This window comes from Podarcis raffonei, chromosome 2 (assembly GCF_027172205.1).
Source record: "Podarcis raffonei isolate rPodRaf1 chromosome 2, rPodRaf1.pri, whole genome shotgun sequence".
Taxonomy (NCBI): Eukaryota; Metazoa; Chordata; class Lepidosauria; order Squamata; family Lacertidae; genus Podarcis; species Podarcis raffonei.
The window spans coordinates 31,329,274-31,345,780 of record NC_070603.1 but is presented as its reverse complement, the minus strand read 5'-3'; the positions used below and the strand labels follow the sequence as shown (position 1 = coordinate 31,345,780).

Sequence of the window (16,507 nt, the reverse complement as noted above, 5' to 3'; positions counted from 1 at the left end):
AAGAGAGCGCCTCTGAGAATGTGCAGAGCGCGTTCCCCTTTCCGACTCTTCACACTCCACAGCCAGACTCAAGGGAACTTTCGCGCCAAAGGCGTGGCTTCTAGCGGGTGGGTGGGAAGCACCAGCCCCGAGAAGCACTTCCGTTGACTTTCTTTACCAGAGCAGGCCGAGGAAGCCCAGGCGCCGCCGGCGACCCTGGCTGCCTCTCTCCCCCCGCGGATGCGCTGCCTCCTCCCGCTCCACAGACGGGGCTGCCCGGGCGCCTGGTGGCAGGGAGTTGCAGCGGCTGGAACTGCTGCGGGGATTGGCCAGATCCCGGCCGCCCTCTGCCTCCATGTGACGGGGGACGTAGGAGGAAGGCGCAAGGAGAGAGAGAGAGCCAGACAGAGAGGGAGATGGAGGGAAGGGAGCAGGACGGAGGAGGGAGGAGAGGAGCCAAGCGAGCCGACGACGAGAGCCATGGAGGTCCAGAGGAGCCGAGGCCGGCCAAGGGGCGCTTCAGGCCCGGGCTGGGGTAAGGCGCGTCCTGGGAGCCGTCGCCGCGAGGGGCAGGGGTTGCTGGTGGGGAGGCTGCCTGTTTGCAAAGGGGGGCAACCGCCGGAGCCTCTGCTTCCCCGCTTCAGGCGCGCAGGCAGCCGCCTCCCTTTCCGAGCAAAAGCCAGGAGGGCCTCTGTCGCCCCCCGCCCCCAAGCCGGACTTCTGTCAGAGAGGCTCCCGGCTGACCATTGCGAGAAGCAGGAGCCTGGGCTGCACTACAGGCCCGTGCGCTCCCCTCAGAGTCCCAGCCTCTTCTGGAAGAGAACTTGCAGCCCGTGCAAGAAGGGACGGGGCTTCTTTGGTGGTGAGGGGAGGCTTGGGGGTTCTAGTAAAAAAACCCGAAACTTAAACCCAACAACTACCCACAAGCTTGAAGGCTCCCCACCCTGGTGAAGATGCTCTTGCTGTTATTGTCGGTGGGCAGCTTGTGGCTGGGGATGCAAAGCGGTCCTGGAAGGTGATAAACTTGGGTGCAATGCAAGCGAAAGCTGTCCAGCCTCGGGAAGGTGGTAGCGAGCCCAGCCTGTCCTGCATGTTTTCCTCAAAACATTGTCATTGGGAAGTTCCCTAAGTTTCCTAGCGCTGCAGAAGCTCAGTTCTAGGCCGGACAGTAGCTCACCTTGTTCTTAATTGAACTGCAAGTTTATGGAGGAAAAGGCTGTCAGTGGCTGCTAGCCAGGAATAAAAATATATTTTTTAAAATTATTTGTACCTAGCCCATCTGATTGGATTGCCCAGGAAGGCTGTTGGAGACAGTATGCCTCTGAATTGTCCATTGCTGGAAAGAGCAGTTCTGCTCCGGCTTGTGCTTGCAGGTTCCCTGTGAGCATCTGAGAACAGGAGGATGGACTTGATGGGCCATTGAGCTGATCCAGCAGGGCTTAGCTCACAGTCTTCATAGGAACCTGGGATCTGATATGGTAGGGAAGGAGCACTTGTTTGGCAGGATGCTGCAGTTGTACCAGCAATGCCTTGCCCTCCAGCACTGGGAGTATCAGAGCTGCCGCCTCCAAACTGACTCATTCAAAGTAGATCAACCAGGAAAATGAACTGGAGAATCTCTCTCTCTCTGTGTGTGTGCTTGCATCACTCATAAAGTCTCCTTGAATTTATGGGACTTGCTCCCAAGTTAGTCCGTATAGGATTGCAGCCAGAATATCCCAGGTCTGGAAATAGGTTTGATGCTGCAGCCCTGCATAGTGACAAAGAGCTGCATTTCCTAGCCAACTGCTGGTTGGGGTATCACAATGTCAATACTTCTCTTGTCTCCTTTTGATGGCAACAAACTTATCATTGGGCTTTTTTCACTTGGGTAAACCTCTTCTGCCCAGCCCTGATCTTTTAACCATTTTGAAGAGCTGGTGGCCATCCCATTTTTTAAGTGATGTTTTGTTCAAGGGGGTGGCTTTGAAAACTTCCAGGCTCTGAAAGAAGAGAAGCCTGCAGCTCCCAACTTTTCAAAGCCACCCCCTTGAACAGAACATCACTTAAAAAATGGGGTGGCCAGCAGCCCTTCAAAATGGTTAAATGATCAGGGCTGGGCAGACATTAGGCTTGCATAATCAACTAGTATCTCTCACCTTTTGTTTGTTAGAACTTTGCAGTCTGGTGCCACCCCCCCACCATGTTCCTTAGGTGCCACAAATGCCCAGCAGATCAGTGCTTATGTTTTCAATTCCTCCCTGCTGGGCATGCATGGCCACAGGTGTCTGTAATGGCTGGAGTAGTGGGACGGAGTGGCCGTCCTGGATGCCAGCATCCTTGCAGCTAGCCTGGATGGGGTGGGGCAGGGTGGTGGTGAGGTTGGGCCTGTGCAGAAACACCAGCAGGAGTGCTGGTTGGCCAGTGTTCCTCCTGTGGATTGTGTCCCGTCCTTGGGCTACAAAAGGAAACCTGAAGCTGCCAGGGCAGGGTTGGGTAACTCCAGATGATGGACCCCAACTGTCATAGCTGGGGATGGTGGAGTTGCAGTCTGAGGGCTCCAGGACTCCCATCCATGTGATGGCATATGTTGCCAGTCCATTTCTCAGCACAATTCAAAGTGTCGATGCTTACTTCTTAAAGTCCTTTATGGTACGGGATCTGTGTTCCTGGAGGAATGCCTGTTCTGACATCAGCTTGCCTGTGTGTTGAGATCATTGAGAGAAGTCCTCCGTTGCTTGAAGTGAGCTGGGTGGCAGCCTTGGAGAGGGTCTTCTTAGTGGTGGCACCCTCTCCATTGAATTGCCCCCCAGAGATGCTTTCTTTTTTCAGGCTTCTAAGGTTCTATGATACCTATACAGTAGGCACAGAATACTTTTATTTCCTTTTCGGTTGAAATGACCAGGATGGTCCCAACAACAAATGAAACATGTCTTTGTTAGACTTGTTTTAATTTGCTGCTTTGAATTCCTGGACGTTTTGTTTTTGGTTTTATGTGTACTTTTTGTATGGATTTCTAAAAATTTTTGTAGCAGCCAAGCATACATTATTTGTTCCTTTTAAAAATGTATCTGTAAATGTATGTAAATAAATATGTATGCCTGGCTACTTTTAAGAAGTCCTTCCTCATCACAGTGGGCTTTTTGGATGGCAGGGGAAGGGGCACAGAATAGAGGGTTCCCAAATAGGATTGTTGTTTTTTCCCTGATTCCTTTTTTCTTATTTTCAGCTTGCAGTTGGATATGGAGAGCCAAAGAACATCCGTTCTCCACCGGGTGGTCAATTTCGCCCCCAGTCCTCTCCCTGGTAAGACTTGGTGTTGGGCGAAGAGCCATGATTATCACCACTCTGCGATTGTAGGTATTCACAGTCTGCCTTTATTCCTCCCAGCTAGGCAGTATGACACAAAGACCACTGAGCCAATCAGCTTCTACCTCTCTGGCTTGGAAGAGCTGCTCTCCTGGAAGCCCACAAGTGACGATGCTTTCAACGTGTCCACAGAGCCTCTGGCCAAACACGAGCCTCCTTTCAACAGCCGTAGGCTCCGCACGCTGGTGTGCCACGATATGAAGGGAGGTTACCTGGAAGACAGGTTGGAACTGGGGCAGATGCTGAAACGGGAGAGCTTCCAGATTCAGAAACAATAATTCTCTTATTGCCAAACTAACCAGAATTGGCTCAATCTGGTCTTGGCTGAGTGTGCCTTGGTTGCAGCCACATAGATCTAAAGGGTGATTAACTTGTACCAATATTAGTTATAAATCACACTTTGGATGTTTAAAATGTTTCACATACTCCTACTCAGAGTAAAGCCATTGAAATAAATGCACCCTCCCCCCGTTAATTATGTTTAAAAAAGCTTTAAAATGTTATTTTGCAGAAAATGTCAGCCTGGATATCAGTATCCCATGCTGGGGGACACGATGAAGTCTATGCTCTGTGGACATTGTGATAGGGGAGTGTATTGGTGCAAAAGACAACAGTACCAGAGAGTGGTGTCTTTGGTCTTAAAACAACAGATGCTGAATATTGACATATGGGATTAGCCAGCTCCTTAGAGGCACTAAAAACAACATGGGCAAAGCAGCAACTGCTAGAAACTGATTGCATCTGCAAGGCCCTTGCTTATTTGCGTAGCTCATCCTATGAATTTGGCAACAAGGCCTCATGCCTCCTTGCTAATGCTCAGAAAACCCCCCACCAGAAGTCTCTGAATTTGATCACTGGGATTTGTGACCAAAGCTATGTCAAGGTCCGTAAGTGCTAGTACAGAGATAGTCCATATGTCAGGAGTGCTCTGATGGTGTTTCCTGCTTGGCAGGGGGTTGGACTCGATGGCCCTTGTGGTCTCTTCCAACTCTATGATTCTATGATTCCTGCTCTGAGTAGGATTAGCATTGAATGCCTCCTGAACTGGGTTCCCAAACTTCATTCAGGTGGTCTGCAGTTGGTCTGTAAAAATACAATTAAAAATCATTTAGCACCTAGCACAGTGCATTGCAATTGTTACAACAGGCAGAAAATTCAATTTAAGTGGTCCACCAAGACCCTCAGATATTTTCAAGTGATCCAGGGGGGAAATAAGTTTGGAAACCACTGCATTAGCTCATTGATCCCTACATTGGCCATGTATGGCCTGTATTATTACCACTGCATTGAAGGTGGTGCATGCAGAGTGGACTTATGTGTTAACATTAATGTGTTAACATTAGCAGTATGTGTATATAGGGGTGCTTTGGACTGGGAAAACCTCTTCCACGAAGGCAGCTATGTACCACCAATCCTGATCGCGGCTGTAGCATAGAAGGATATCGCTGTCACTAAGAGGTTCAGTCATGCTAGCCAGGTCCAGTTCCTGGCAGAGGTCATTCACCAGGGTGGTGTTTTCAGTCCTTCCTGCACTCCAGTTACAGTGGCTTAAGAACGTGCAAAATTAAGAGCAGGGAAAGAGATCAGGGAAGTAAATCTGGTTTCTGCAAGCAACTAGGGGAATTTCACTTCTTGTTGGATTCTCTTGAGGGAGGGTGGTGGCTGGGCCACCCTAGCTTCAGGAAATCGCAACAGCTTGACTGATTTAGTTCCTCTGAGCAAGATTATAGGACCTGAAATATGATTCATACCTACTTTGTATGAGGTCTGCCATGCTGAGTCTAATTGTACCCTGTTGGGTATAATGCTCTTCTCTATCTCTTTCCTCTTACTTCTGGCAGGTTCATCCAAGGCGCATCGGTGGATGACCCCTTTGTGTTCTACCACTGGTGCTACATTGACATATTTGTTTACTTCAGTCATCACAACGTTACCATCCCACCTGTGGTCTGGACTAATGCTGCTCACTGTAATGGAGTCCTCATGCTAGGTGATCTTCACTGGGCCATCCTCTGGAGCATATGATACACATAGTGTTTGGGGCCTGTGGGAGGGAGGGCCTCACTCTCTTAAGTCGTCCTTCCCTTACTCCACCCCTTTGCTGAGTTGCAAGAGGCAGGAGTTGCAGTGGGTGGTACTTCTTTCCTCCTATCAGTTGCATTCTTGACGCATGCTGCCACTTATCGGGGGGGGGGGAATAACTTGTGGCCCTCCAGATGTTGTTGCTGGATTCCAGCTCCCATCCCTGAAACGTTGGCCATGCTTGCTAGGGCTGATGGGAGGAGTCCCACAACTTCTGCAGGGCCGTAGGTTCTCTGCTGTTGAAAGTCTGGGGCCACCCACAGCCTCCATTCCTGCTAATCTCCCACAGCACCCTGCTTTCTGGGAGATGCAGGGAGTTTCTGCAAACAGCTGCTGTTGCTGTTCCACTCTTTATAGCCGTGCTTCAAGGCACAGGCAATTGCCGACTCCTCTGACATTGCTTGCATTTTGGGTATTCCTCTTTCCCCCCTGGAGGGAAGGCTCAGCTCCTAACCCGCCTGCCTTCCTGTGGCGCAGTGGCTCACTGCGCTTGGCTGTTAACCAGAAGGTTGGTGGTTCGTGCCCACCCAGGGATGGCTGTGGGCAGAATTCTTGCATTGCAGCGGGTTGGGCTAGATGACCCATGGGACCCCTTCCAGCTCCAGGATACTGTGGTTCTCCTGATGCACAGAGGTTTTGGATGGGCTAGGAGATGAGCTGTTCCATTTCTTCCCTGCGTTTCCTTCCGTACCTGTAGGGACCTTCATCACAGAGTGGGGAGACGGTGCAAAGATGTGTGAGTCCTTCTTGGCAAGCGAGGAAGCGTACCGCGCTGTGGCTGATCAGCTGGCTGCGATTGCGCAGTTCTATCGTTTTGATGGTTGGCTGGTCAACATTGAGAACTCTCTGAGTGTAAGCAAGCAACATTTCCCCTCCCCTGCCAACCTTGGCCTAGGAGGGGAGTTAGGGTTCATCCATACGCAGGCCGTATGTGTGTTCCTTAAAGTCCCTGGCATTGCTCAGGGGGAGCAGGAGCTATACCTAGGGATATGCTCAGTATCACAATGCAGCTGTGATATGTATCCCCACGTCAGAATTTCTTCCTTTAGGTCCCTAGGATCCTCAGAACCCCAGGTGGCCTCTTACCTTCAGAGACTGGCCGGGTAGGCCCCTTACCCCTAGGGCTTGAAAACCCCCTTTACGTCGCAGAACCCCTTTCCTATTTTTATGCCTGCCTGCTAGGGCTGGGCGATACCTAGTTTTCAACCCCATGATATTTTACCCACTGAACATCATGATATACTGATATATTATGATGTCTGAAATAAGGATGGAGCTATGCATAGCCATTGGCTGGCTTCATGGTTTCCCCCCACATTGTGATTTTCGTATAGCATACACATCATGATTCATGATGTATCGCCAGGTCAAAAATTATGAAACTGATATCGCAATATGGACTTCAAACTGGTTTTGGACGCCCTGCTGCCTGTTCCCCAAATTACTTATAGCACAGTGATTCCCTTTACCTGCCCATGCTAGTCCACACTGTTCCCTTACTGGCTCACCCCTAAGAGTTGCCCCCAAACCTCTTTCCTCTCTCCAGTTCTCTTCTTACCTTCCTTGCCTTGTCATTTCTCCTCCCCTGTCCCTTTCATAAATTTCCTGGGGCCTCTCCTCCAACACTTCTTTCCCATCCTTCCTTTTCCATCCCCACTCTGGGCCTCTGATGAATTCTGTGTATCTGTTGGCACCCAGCTGCCTGTCCCCTGGAAAATATATATTTCCCAAACTGAGGTGTGTCAGTCTCCCTGGCTTTGGGCAGCATGCATATAACATCACTTGGCATGCTGAATGATGGACCAACGGCCTCCCAAGGACCTGTCGCACTGGCTGATTGATGCAATTCTTTCATGGCAGGTGTCGGCAGCGCGTAACTTGGTCCACTTCTTGCGCTATCTGACGGCCCAGGTGCACAGAGCTGTGCCGGGAGGGCAGGTGGTGTGGTATGACAGTGTCCTGCAGAACGGGGAGCTCAAGTGGCAGAACGAGCTGAACGAGAAGAACCGGTGAGTGATGCCCCTCCCTGTTCTACAGGCAGTGGGTCTTGCCCTGGGGACCAGAGGAAGAAGGGCAGCGCATCCGAACCTGAGGGTAGCCCCACGGAGCCTCTGCCCCCTGCCCTACAGCATCTCCCTGATACACTTCGCCTGCCGAGGGGAGCTCAGGTGTGGTGCGAAATAGCCAAGATCTACTGTAACTGAGAGCTGCAATGCACTAGTGCAGTGTTTCTCAAATGTGGGTCCCCAACTGTTCTTGCAACTACAACTCCCATCATCCCTACTTAACAGGACAAGTGGTCAGGGATGATGGGAGTTGTAGTCCAACAACTGCGGGCGACCCAAGTTTGAGAAACACTAGTACATTGTAACAGAGAACGAGAAAACCAAGCATGGGCCTCAGCGAATGGTAAGATGCGAGAGATCGACCGGCATTGCTGAGCAAGGGAAACACCATGCCTGCTAAATCCCAGCTAGCTGGAAGACCAAACTTGACTCAGGGGACTGTATCCTTTTGGGGTTTGTCTCTAGTGCTGTGGCAGAGATGGGGAATCTCCAGGTCTCCAACTCCCATCGGCCCCAGCCAGCATTGCCAGTGGGCACAGGGATGATGGAAGCTACAGACCAGCAAAAACCAAGGGCCACAAGTTTCCCTCTCCTTCCCCAGGCGATGTAGAAAGTATCCTGGAAAGGGACAGGAATTCTCTCTCCCCCCTTTTCCACAATGCATTTTCCCTGGTCCTTGTCAGCTGTGCATGGTCTACAGCTGAAGCATCCCTTGGGCCTGGGCTGCTAGGATCCATCCAGCTAGAGCTACCTGGAAGGGCCTGTAAAGCCTTAGGCCTCCTGGATGCCACGAAGGGACTCTCTTCATGGTCCTAGAATGAGTTGGAAGGGACCACGAGGATCATTGAGTCCGATCCCTTGCAATGCAGGAACCTTTTGCCCAGCGTGGGGCTTGAACCCACAACGCAGAGATTAAGAGCCTTGCACTCTTCCATCTGAGCTATCCCAGACGTTCCTCCGTTCCTCGTGCCCATGCAGGGTTTACTTTGACGCCTGTGACGGTTTCTTCACCAACTACAACTGGACAGAGGAGCACCTGCTGCGTACGCGAGAGATGGCCGACGACCGCCGGGTGGACATCTATGTGGGCGTGGACGTGTTCGGCCGTGGGGTTGTGGTGAGCAGCGGCTTTGACACAAACAAGGTAGGCAGGCTTTGGGGCTTGTGGGAGGCTTGCTGCCCTTGTGGCTCACAGTTCCAGGCTGGAACTTCCCACAGTGACTGAGAGCTGGAGAGGGCAGTCGTGGATGCCTTGGGGTGGGCGGAGTGAAGCCTTTTAAGACAGCCTTTTAAGCTGTTGCCCTGGGTAGGTTGACTCCCCTGTTACAGAGGGAGGGGCTAGGGCAGTTGCCACCCTCCCAGCACCCCTTGGCTGCCCACACTCCGGAGCCTCCCCACAAGCGGAAATGGTGACTTGGCGTTCCTTGTGTCCCTGCAGTCTCTGCGCATGATTCAGGAGCAGGGCCTCTCGGTGGCCATTTTTGCACCTGGCTGGGTATATGAGACCTTAGGCCCGACTGACTTTCTGAACAACGAGGACAAGTAAGGTCCAGCAGGATGGAGATGGAGGGGCTTTGGGAGGGGAGGGGACTCTGTCGGAGGGCCTGCCTGGCTTGGCTTCACTTTGCCTGACTGCCTGGGATTGTCCGGCCCCCTGTGACCTATTATGGGAGGGTCTTTCTGACAAGCCCCCACAACGGTGCAGCAGTGACCCAAGTTTCCCTTGGGGCTTTCACAGTGGCGTGGAAGGCTTCTCAGCGCGACTCCTTTCTCACTTGCTTGATTTGCAGATTCTGGGCCCTGCTCTCCGATCTGCTGCCCACTCACAGCATTGGCTCCCTCCCCTTCACCACCTCTTTCTCCCTGGGGATGGGGAAGAGGCACTTCCACAATGGGCAGGTAAGAGTATCGAGCAGTTTTGGGCAGAAGAAGCACAACTGCCTCTTTTATTTTTATTTTATTTTTTATAAAATATTTATTAAAGTTTTCCATTTTATACAAACAAAAAAAGAAGACATAAAGAAAAAAAAATATTAAAAACACAAAATTTTCAAAGCCTAATTTCAAAACCATAGTTCCTTGACTTCCTCATACCTCCCCTTCTTGTTTTCTAGTTCAAATTATTTATCCAGCAAATCCTAATCTCTTAGCTTCACAATTAGTTAACACCTTATTTTCTATTCAACTTCTTAAATTATTATAACTTAAACATTATTTAAACAAAAGAAAAAAAGAAAAACATTTCTTCCGTATTCTTTTACCATAACAGCTAAAGACCACTTAGTTTCAATCCAACCCCCTTCAACATTCAATAATATTACAGTATTTCTTTAAGTAGTCCTTAAATTTCTTCCAATCTTCTTCTGCCGACTCTTCTCCCTGGTCACGGATTCTGCCAGTCATTTCTGCCAGTCCCATACAGTCAATCAACTTCAACTGCCATTCTTCCAGAGTGGGTAAGTCTTGCGTCTTCCAGTGCTTTGCTATAAGTATTCTTGCTGCTGTTGTTGCATACATAAAAAAAGTTCTGTCCTTCTTTGGCACCAATTGGCCGACTATGCCCAAGAGAAAGGCCTCTGGTTTCTTCAGGAAGGTATATTTAAATACTTTTTTCATTTCATTATAAATCATCTCCCAGAAAGCCTTAATCTTTGGGCACGTCCACCAAAGGTGAAAGAATGTACCTTCAGTCTCCTTACATTTCCAACATTTGTTATCGGGCAAGTGATAAATTTTAGCAAGCTTGACTGGTGTCATGTACCACCTATATATCATTTTCATAATATTCTCTCTTAAGGCATTACATGCCGTAAATTTCATACCGGTGGTCCACAACTGTTCCCAGTCAGCAAACAAAATGTTATGACCAATATCCTGTGCCCATTTAATCATTGCAGATTTAACCGTTTCATCCTGCGTATTCCACTGCAACAGCAAGTTATACATTTTTCACAGCTGCCTCTTTTAAGCCTTTGCAGCTTGACTCTGGAATATGGGCTGCCAGTCATAGAGGGCTTGATACAGAATAAGGCAGCTTTCTACAGAAGCAACGTGGACTGTGTTTTATGTGGTTAACGGCATCCTTGCACTGCATTTTTGTTTGGGGGTGATTTGGTTTGGTTACCCTTTTAAGAATCAACAGCGGCATTCGATTTTAACGTACTCACACCTTCAGAGGTTAATTGGAGCTATTGAGAGCCACGATGAAACCTTAGCAGAGCGCTTCCCTCAAGGGCCATGCATCAAGCAAGACATCGCCACTTTGGGGGCTTCCAACCAATCTCAGCCCTGCTTTTCTCAGGGCTTCAGTGTGTCGGGGAAACTCCCCATTTTACAGCATACTCCTTTGCACACCCCCTTGGAAGTAAGCCAAGAAAGTATGGAATTTCAGCTTCTGATCCTTTCACAAGTCAGGCTAGTATAGCAAAAGTGTAGCATTTCCAATGCACGCTCCCCCTCCCCTAAGTGCTTGCCGACCAGGAAGAAAGTCCCGAACTATTTCAAAGGAAGAATCAGCTCGCTAATTAGGTATTTAAGAGGCTTATCTTCCCAGTTGGCCCAGGAAGACTCCTAATAGTGTAAGAGGCCCGATGCTTCCAGATAGGAATTTGCACGAAGCAGTGGAACGCAAGATTTCGTTGACCTGTAATGCTAGCTTCTAGATACATTGGAAAGGTATGCTCTGGAGACTTAAGGGAACACAAGAATAATCCCGTTCAAGGTGGAAGGCAGTTTTGTTGCCATGCCCAGGCTGAATTCCCAGTGGCTCCTTTTCTCTTTTTCAGGAGAGTAGGATGGAGCCCTGGTACCACCTGAGTGCTCAGAAGGTCCAGCCAGTGTACACTGAGTTCTGGATGCCCAATGGGGGCCGACTGAGAACGCGCTGCTGCATGCAGGATGCCTGGTGTGGGGGCAGCTCCCTGCTGCTGGAAGGGACCGTCCCGTCCAATGAAGATCACGTCACAGCCAGGTGAGCAACGGTTGAGGTGGCTGCAGGGTTTTTTTATTGGATGCGGGAGTCATATCGGGGGGTGTGTGTGTGTGTGTGTGTGTGCTGCTCTTGCAAAGGGACTTCCTTAAAAAGCTGGTAGCAGGCAGAGGAGAGGAGAGCAGAGCCTGCAGACCATATACAGTGGTACCTTGGGTTACATACGCTTCAGGTTACATACGTTTCAGGTTACATACGCTTCAGGTTACAGACTCTGCTAACCCAGAAATAGTACCTCGGGTTAAGAACTTTGCTTCAGGATGAGAACAGAAATTGTGCTCCGGCAGCGCGGCAGCAGTGAGAGGCCCCATTAGCTAAAGTGGTGCTTCAGGTTAAGAACAGTTTCAGGTTAAGAACGGATCTCTGGAACGAATTAAGTACTTAACCTGAGATACCACTGTAATGAACACAGTTGCCTGCACCTGTGTGCAAAACAGGCTTGCATGTACCCAGTTGGCATGAATCGTGGACGTGCGGCTGCGTGTGCGATGCGGATCATTCAGCCCAACCCCTGCCCTCTTAACTGTTTTCTCAACTTGAGTGCTTTCCCCACATTCTCTTCTTAATCCAGGGAAACTGCTACACAGCCTTTGCTTCCACTAAGAAGCCTTTATGGAGACCTACTGTAAAGGTCTTTTCCCTGTCACGGCGCATCACTGTCCCAGCGCTGACCACGTTCCGCTTTCTTGGGAGCTGCTTCTCAAAGGTGGAGCAAAGTTAGAGACTGTGACTGCCTGCCTGCCTCTGCAGGGATCCTGACAAGCATTTGGCTAAGTTGGGGGTTGGTGGTGGTGAGGCTGAGCTGGGTTCCCCCAAGCAAGGAGCAGATTTGGAGGGAATACAATGTTGGAGACAGTCAGGATGTTGTCATCTGGGATAGAGGAGTTTTCATGGGCTGTTTCATCATGGAAAGAAGGGGGTTTGAGAAAGTGCGGCTGACCTGGAATCTTCAGGGCCCAGCCGTGAGCTCAGTGATGTGGGAAGGCTCAAACTCCTTTGTGCCTTGTGCCCTTACCATCCTCAGTGTTCCTGCGTGTCCGTGAAAATGAAGCCTTTGCACCTTGCATGCCTAAACCCCTTCCTTTTGCAGGTGGTGGCTGCCTAGTGCCCAGAGTTGGCCGTGACTGTGTCCTCTCTCTGTCTCTCTTCCTGTCTGTCTGGGGCTTTTGGGGGCGGGGGTCACCAGGCTGTTTTCCTTCCAGGTGCCAGCACCCCCCCGACTATTCCTGGTCATAATTTATAAACACGAGGCCTCTTCCCAAGGCGTGAGCTTTGCACCGGTGTTCACCACGCGGCAGTCAAGTTCCTGTTTCTCCAGCGGCGAGTCGGGTGAGGAAATGCCAGGCCTGCTTTGGGGGCTCTCACTCTGACTGCCCAGAGGAATGGGGCTTGTGGATCCCCCTCTGTGGGGCAGCAGAGGCCGGGTGAACGATAGCTCCAGATATTGACTGATCCCTGATCTGTCCGCTGCCTCTCCCTCATTGCTCTCTTCTTCCCCCCCAGGAGAACCAAGGAAGCACAAACCCTCCCTGCTCCCCACACCTCCCCATCACCTTGCTCCGCTGCTCAGGGGGACAGGACTGCGTGGGGAACATGACTGGCAAAGTCGGTGAGTAGAAGGGATTGACAGAATGCATGACTGTTGGGGTTTTGTTTGTTTTGTTTCTTTCTTTCTCCTTGAACTGACCATTTTAGTGGTGGCCTGGCAGCCTTTCCCCTCTTGTCGGATTGTAGTTTGTAAACTCTCTGGGTTTGTAAACCATCTTTGACGGCTCTGCATGAAATAATAATGGGGCCGGGCAGGGACGGTGTTGGGCCCTGGGAACCAAAGAGCTGCGGGCAGTGTGGGATGGGCTTTGCAGTGCCCTGCAAACTGACAGGACTCCGGCAGCTTACATTCTCTCTCTCTCTCTCTCTGTTCCCCTCAACAGATGCTATGAGCTGGAGCTCCAGAACTGCTTCCTGGACCAACTTTCAGTGACCATGTCGCGTCGCCAGTCTGGCCAGAATGAGGTGCCCTTTGAATGCCGCCTGGGCAGGATCTGGGTGAGTAAGCGGTGGAGGCTAGGATGGGAAGCCTCGTGAAAATGGAGAGAGGGGTGGGTCAGCCGGCTTCCCCATGAAGCGCTGTGTTCTCTGTGGGCCTCTCGCAGCCCTGCTAAGCCCGAAAGGAGGAAGGTCTTTGTCCCTGGTTCTTTAAGTAAGGTGCTATGACATAAAACAGGGATGGGGAAACTGTTACCCCATGCCCACAGGGGCTGCCTGAAGGCAATGCAAACGTCCTCCTGTTTTTGAAAGTTGGCACCTTCTACTCTCTTAACCAAGTTTCTCTAGAGCCTGGCGAGCTCTCCTCCTCCCTCCCTTGCGGATTCACATATTCAACATCTATCCTTTGCAGCTGCAAGGCTTTGCCACTGCAGGCCAGGTGGTCTTGATGACGCAGTTTCTTTCTTACCAGTTCTGGCCTTGCAATCAAAGAAATACTAAGATCAGGCCAGAACTTCTTGCTACCCCTGATCCCTGGGCAGATGGTTGCCTTGTCCTTGCCATTCTTGGTGGCCCCAATCCAGCCTGGTTTTTATAAGGTGGGAGAGGCCTCTCTGCACCCATTTCCCTTCATCGCACTCCTGTTTCTTTGGGGGCCCCATACCTCTGTTTTTATGTCCGTCCTGTGCGTGTTCCTTCACAGGTGCTGGATGCCACTGCTTTGCGCCCGCTGCCATCCGCTGATGCTGCCATCCCAGTGTCACCTTTAGAAGTTGCCCATATCCGTTGGCAACGACTTTCAGCTGGAGAGCTCTCCCTCAGCCTCACTTTGCGCTGGACCTATCCTCCCAGCAAGGCCACCTGCTTCCGCGTTCACTACCGCAGGGGCTCATGCGGCAGTGGTCCCGAACCTCGCCTGGTCCCAATCGGGGTGGCGTATGCCCCCCAGTACCGGGTGACTGAGCTGACCGTGCCTGGCGCCCTTTCTGAGTCTTCCTGCCGCTTGGAGTTCCTTGTGGAGCCGGTGCCCGACGATGGGTTCCAGGTAGACGCTGCATTGTGGGGGAAACTGGTCTTTGTGTACTCTGATCCAAAGCTACCCAGTCCTGGCCCAGCGCCTGAAGGAACCTCATCCAGTTGATTTACATTTGGATCCTAGTGGACAATGCCCTTCTCCGCTTCCCAGATCTTGTGCTATTTTTAAAGAGGGAAGAAGGCTTTTTATTGAAGGCACTGGCACTCGCGTGCTCGGGCATCAGAAGCCCAACCACAGATAATTCAGTATCCAAAGATAACTTTTCATTGGGGAAACCACTTTAGAGGAATAGTTATCATGCACTAGAACAACAACAACAACAAAATATTTCAGGGAAGTACACCCCAACAAAACAATTCCACACTGTACTTGTGATATGGGCTACAGAACAGGCTTATTAAGTCACATTAAACTCTGAAAACATCCATTTTAAAAACCTGTACCGATAGTTACCTATCACGTGGGCTGAAACAACTCGAATTGCAGCTTTTTTGATGCTGAAGTAATGTGCATATTTTATCATTGACATAAACTGATAAAGCCAGGGCAGAGGCAGGGTGAGTGGCCTAGCTGGCATGAGCCTATGATTTTGAGGGGCCTGCTTTCAAGTTCCCCTGTTAGAGGCAAAGGGGGGACCCATTGGAAAAGATTATTGAAATGGGGCCTTCATTTCCCATCTGGCCTGGGTCTATTACCAGCTTTGCACGGCCCTGGATAAAGCTGCCAGTTCTCATCACCAACACATTTTCAGCAAAACCTAACTGGGAGACTGTAGCTTTTGAATGCAATCAAATCTCTAAATTTCTTTTGCCCTGAGAAAATTCATGATAACATACATCCCCACCCCTTCAATCTATTCTACATTTCTTATTTATAAGGAAACTTTAATTATGACAATGTATCAGGCACTTACCTAAGAAAACTGAAGCCACAGGAACGTATTTTGGATGAATAGCTTCAAAAAGAGTAGCCCTTAAGGGTGGAAAAAGTACACATGGGAGAATTCTGAAGTGTTCTAGTACCTGGTGAATTTCTGCCTGCTCCTTCAGACTGATTTTTTTTTTAAAAAATTGCTCTGCTTGAATAGAGTTTATATGACTAAGGAAGACATGCAAGTGAAAACGGGTCTGGCAGATGAACTGCTTTTCTACAAAATATGTTCGTGACTGGTGATTTACATTGACACTTTTTACCTCCTGTGTCTTATGAAATGATAAAATGTGTGCTTCATTACTTTTTTGCATTAGGAGCTCTGGATATGCTGATACCCTTAAACTGCATAGTGACGCACAACAATTCGCAACACGGTTATTTATTTATTTTTCAAAATTTCTTTAAAGGAATGCTTTTAGTAGCATGTTGCAACTTTTAATGAACTCTGTCCTTGTGCAATTTTGAGCCCTAACATTGAAATACAATATAGTTGCTGTCTCGCGCCGGAAGTGCCTTCATGGAGACAGCAAGTGATTTATACAGTGGAATAGCTCCATGTTCAAGGCAAGGTGCTAAACTCCAGAAATTTAAGAGGGAAGTTGGAATAGCCTTTTTTTTTTAGTACTATAGGGATGGAGATGTGTGCATTTTCATAAGGTCTTAAATGGATGACATAAGGGAAAAAAGGAACGCAGAGAGTTTTGAATATGTATATTTCTATAATTACAATACCAAAATCTTAAGGCTAATCAACCATAATTGACATATTGGACAATCACCGTGTTTATTTGCACACCAAATTCTTACTCTATTCTAAAGTTTATTTTACTATATCTTAAAGAGTCAGAGCTATTTATAACTTCCACTATTTCCCTACTTTTTTTTGAGCTACTAATAAATTCACAATAAATGTCTCGTCTTCTCTTTCTCTTTTACTAGATACAATTGAGGTAGTAGTTAGAACAAGCATACCCATCAGAACGTCAAACAAAAACCACTCAATGTTTTGTTTGAGACATTCTGAATTCAAATTGAGGGAAGACAAAAGTGGGCTAGCACTCCTATGGTCCGGCAAGAACATTCACATGA

At 49.4% G+C, this 16,507-nt stretch overlaps 1 protein-coding gene across 1 annotated transcript; it reads left to right on the top strand.

Annotated features, from left to right (window-relative positions):
• Positions 1-18: 18 nt before the first annotated feature.
• Positions 19-16,332, top strand: ENGASE (endo-beta-N-acetylglucosaminidase). Its single transcript, XM_053368409.1, has 15 exons — positions 19-27; positions 105-514; positions 3,188-3,264; positions 3,349-3,550; positions 5,169-5,317; positions 6,107-6,261; positions 7,270-7,418; positions 8,454-8,619; positions 8,914-9,017; positions 9,266-9,374; positions 11,261-11,445; positions 12,650-12,792; positions 12,967-13,072; positions 13,395-13,509; positions 14,153-16,332. Exons 1-15 carry the CDS (start codon positions 19-21, stop codon positions 14,588-14,590), a joined length of 2,517 nt encoding a protein of 838 aa, XP_053224384.1. The 3' UTR covers positions 14,591-16,332.
• Positions 16,333-16,507: the final 175 nt, after the last annotated feature.

Excerpts from the sequence above, each read along its gene's own strand:
- ENGASE (XM_053368409.1), top strand. Across the intron at positions 8,620-8,913 it reads GCGGCTTTGACACAAACAAG|TCTCTGCGCATGATTCAGGA; the intron begins GTAGGCAGGCTT and ends GTGTCCCTGCAG. Across the intron at positions 12,793-12,966 it reads TTTCTCCAGCGGCGAGTCGG|GAGAACCAAGGAAGCACAAA; the intron begins GTGAGGAAATGC and ends CTTCCCCCCCAG.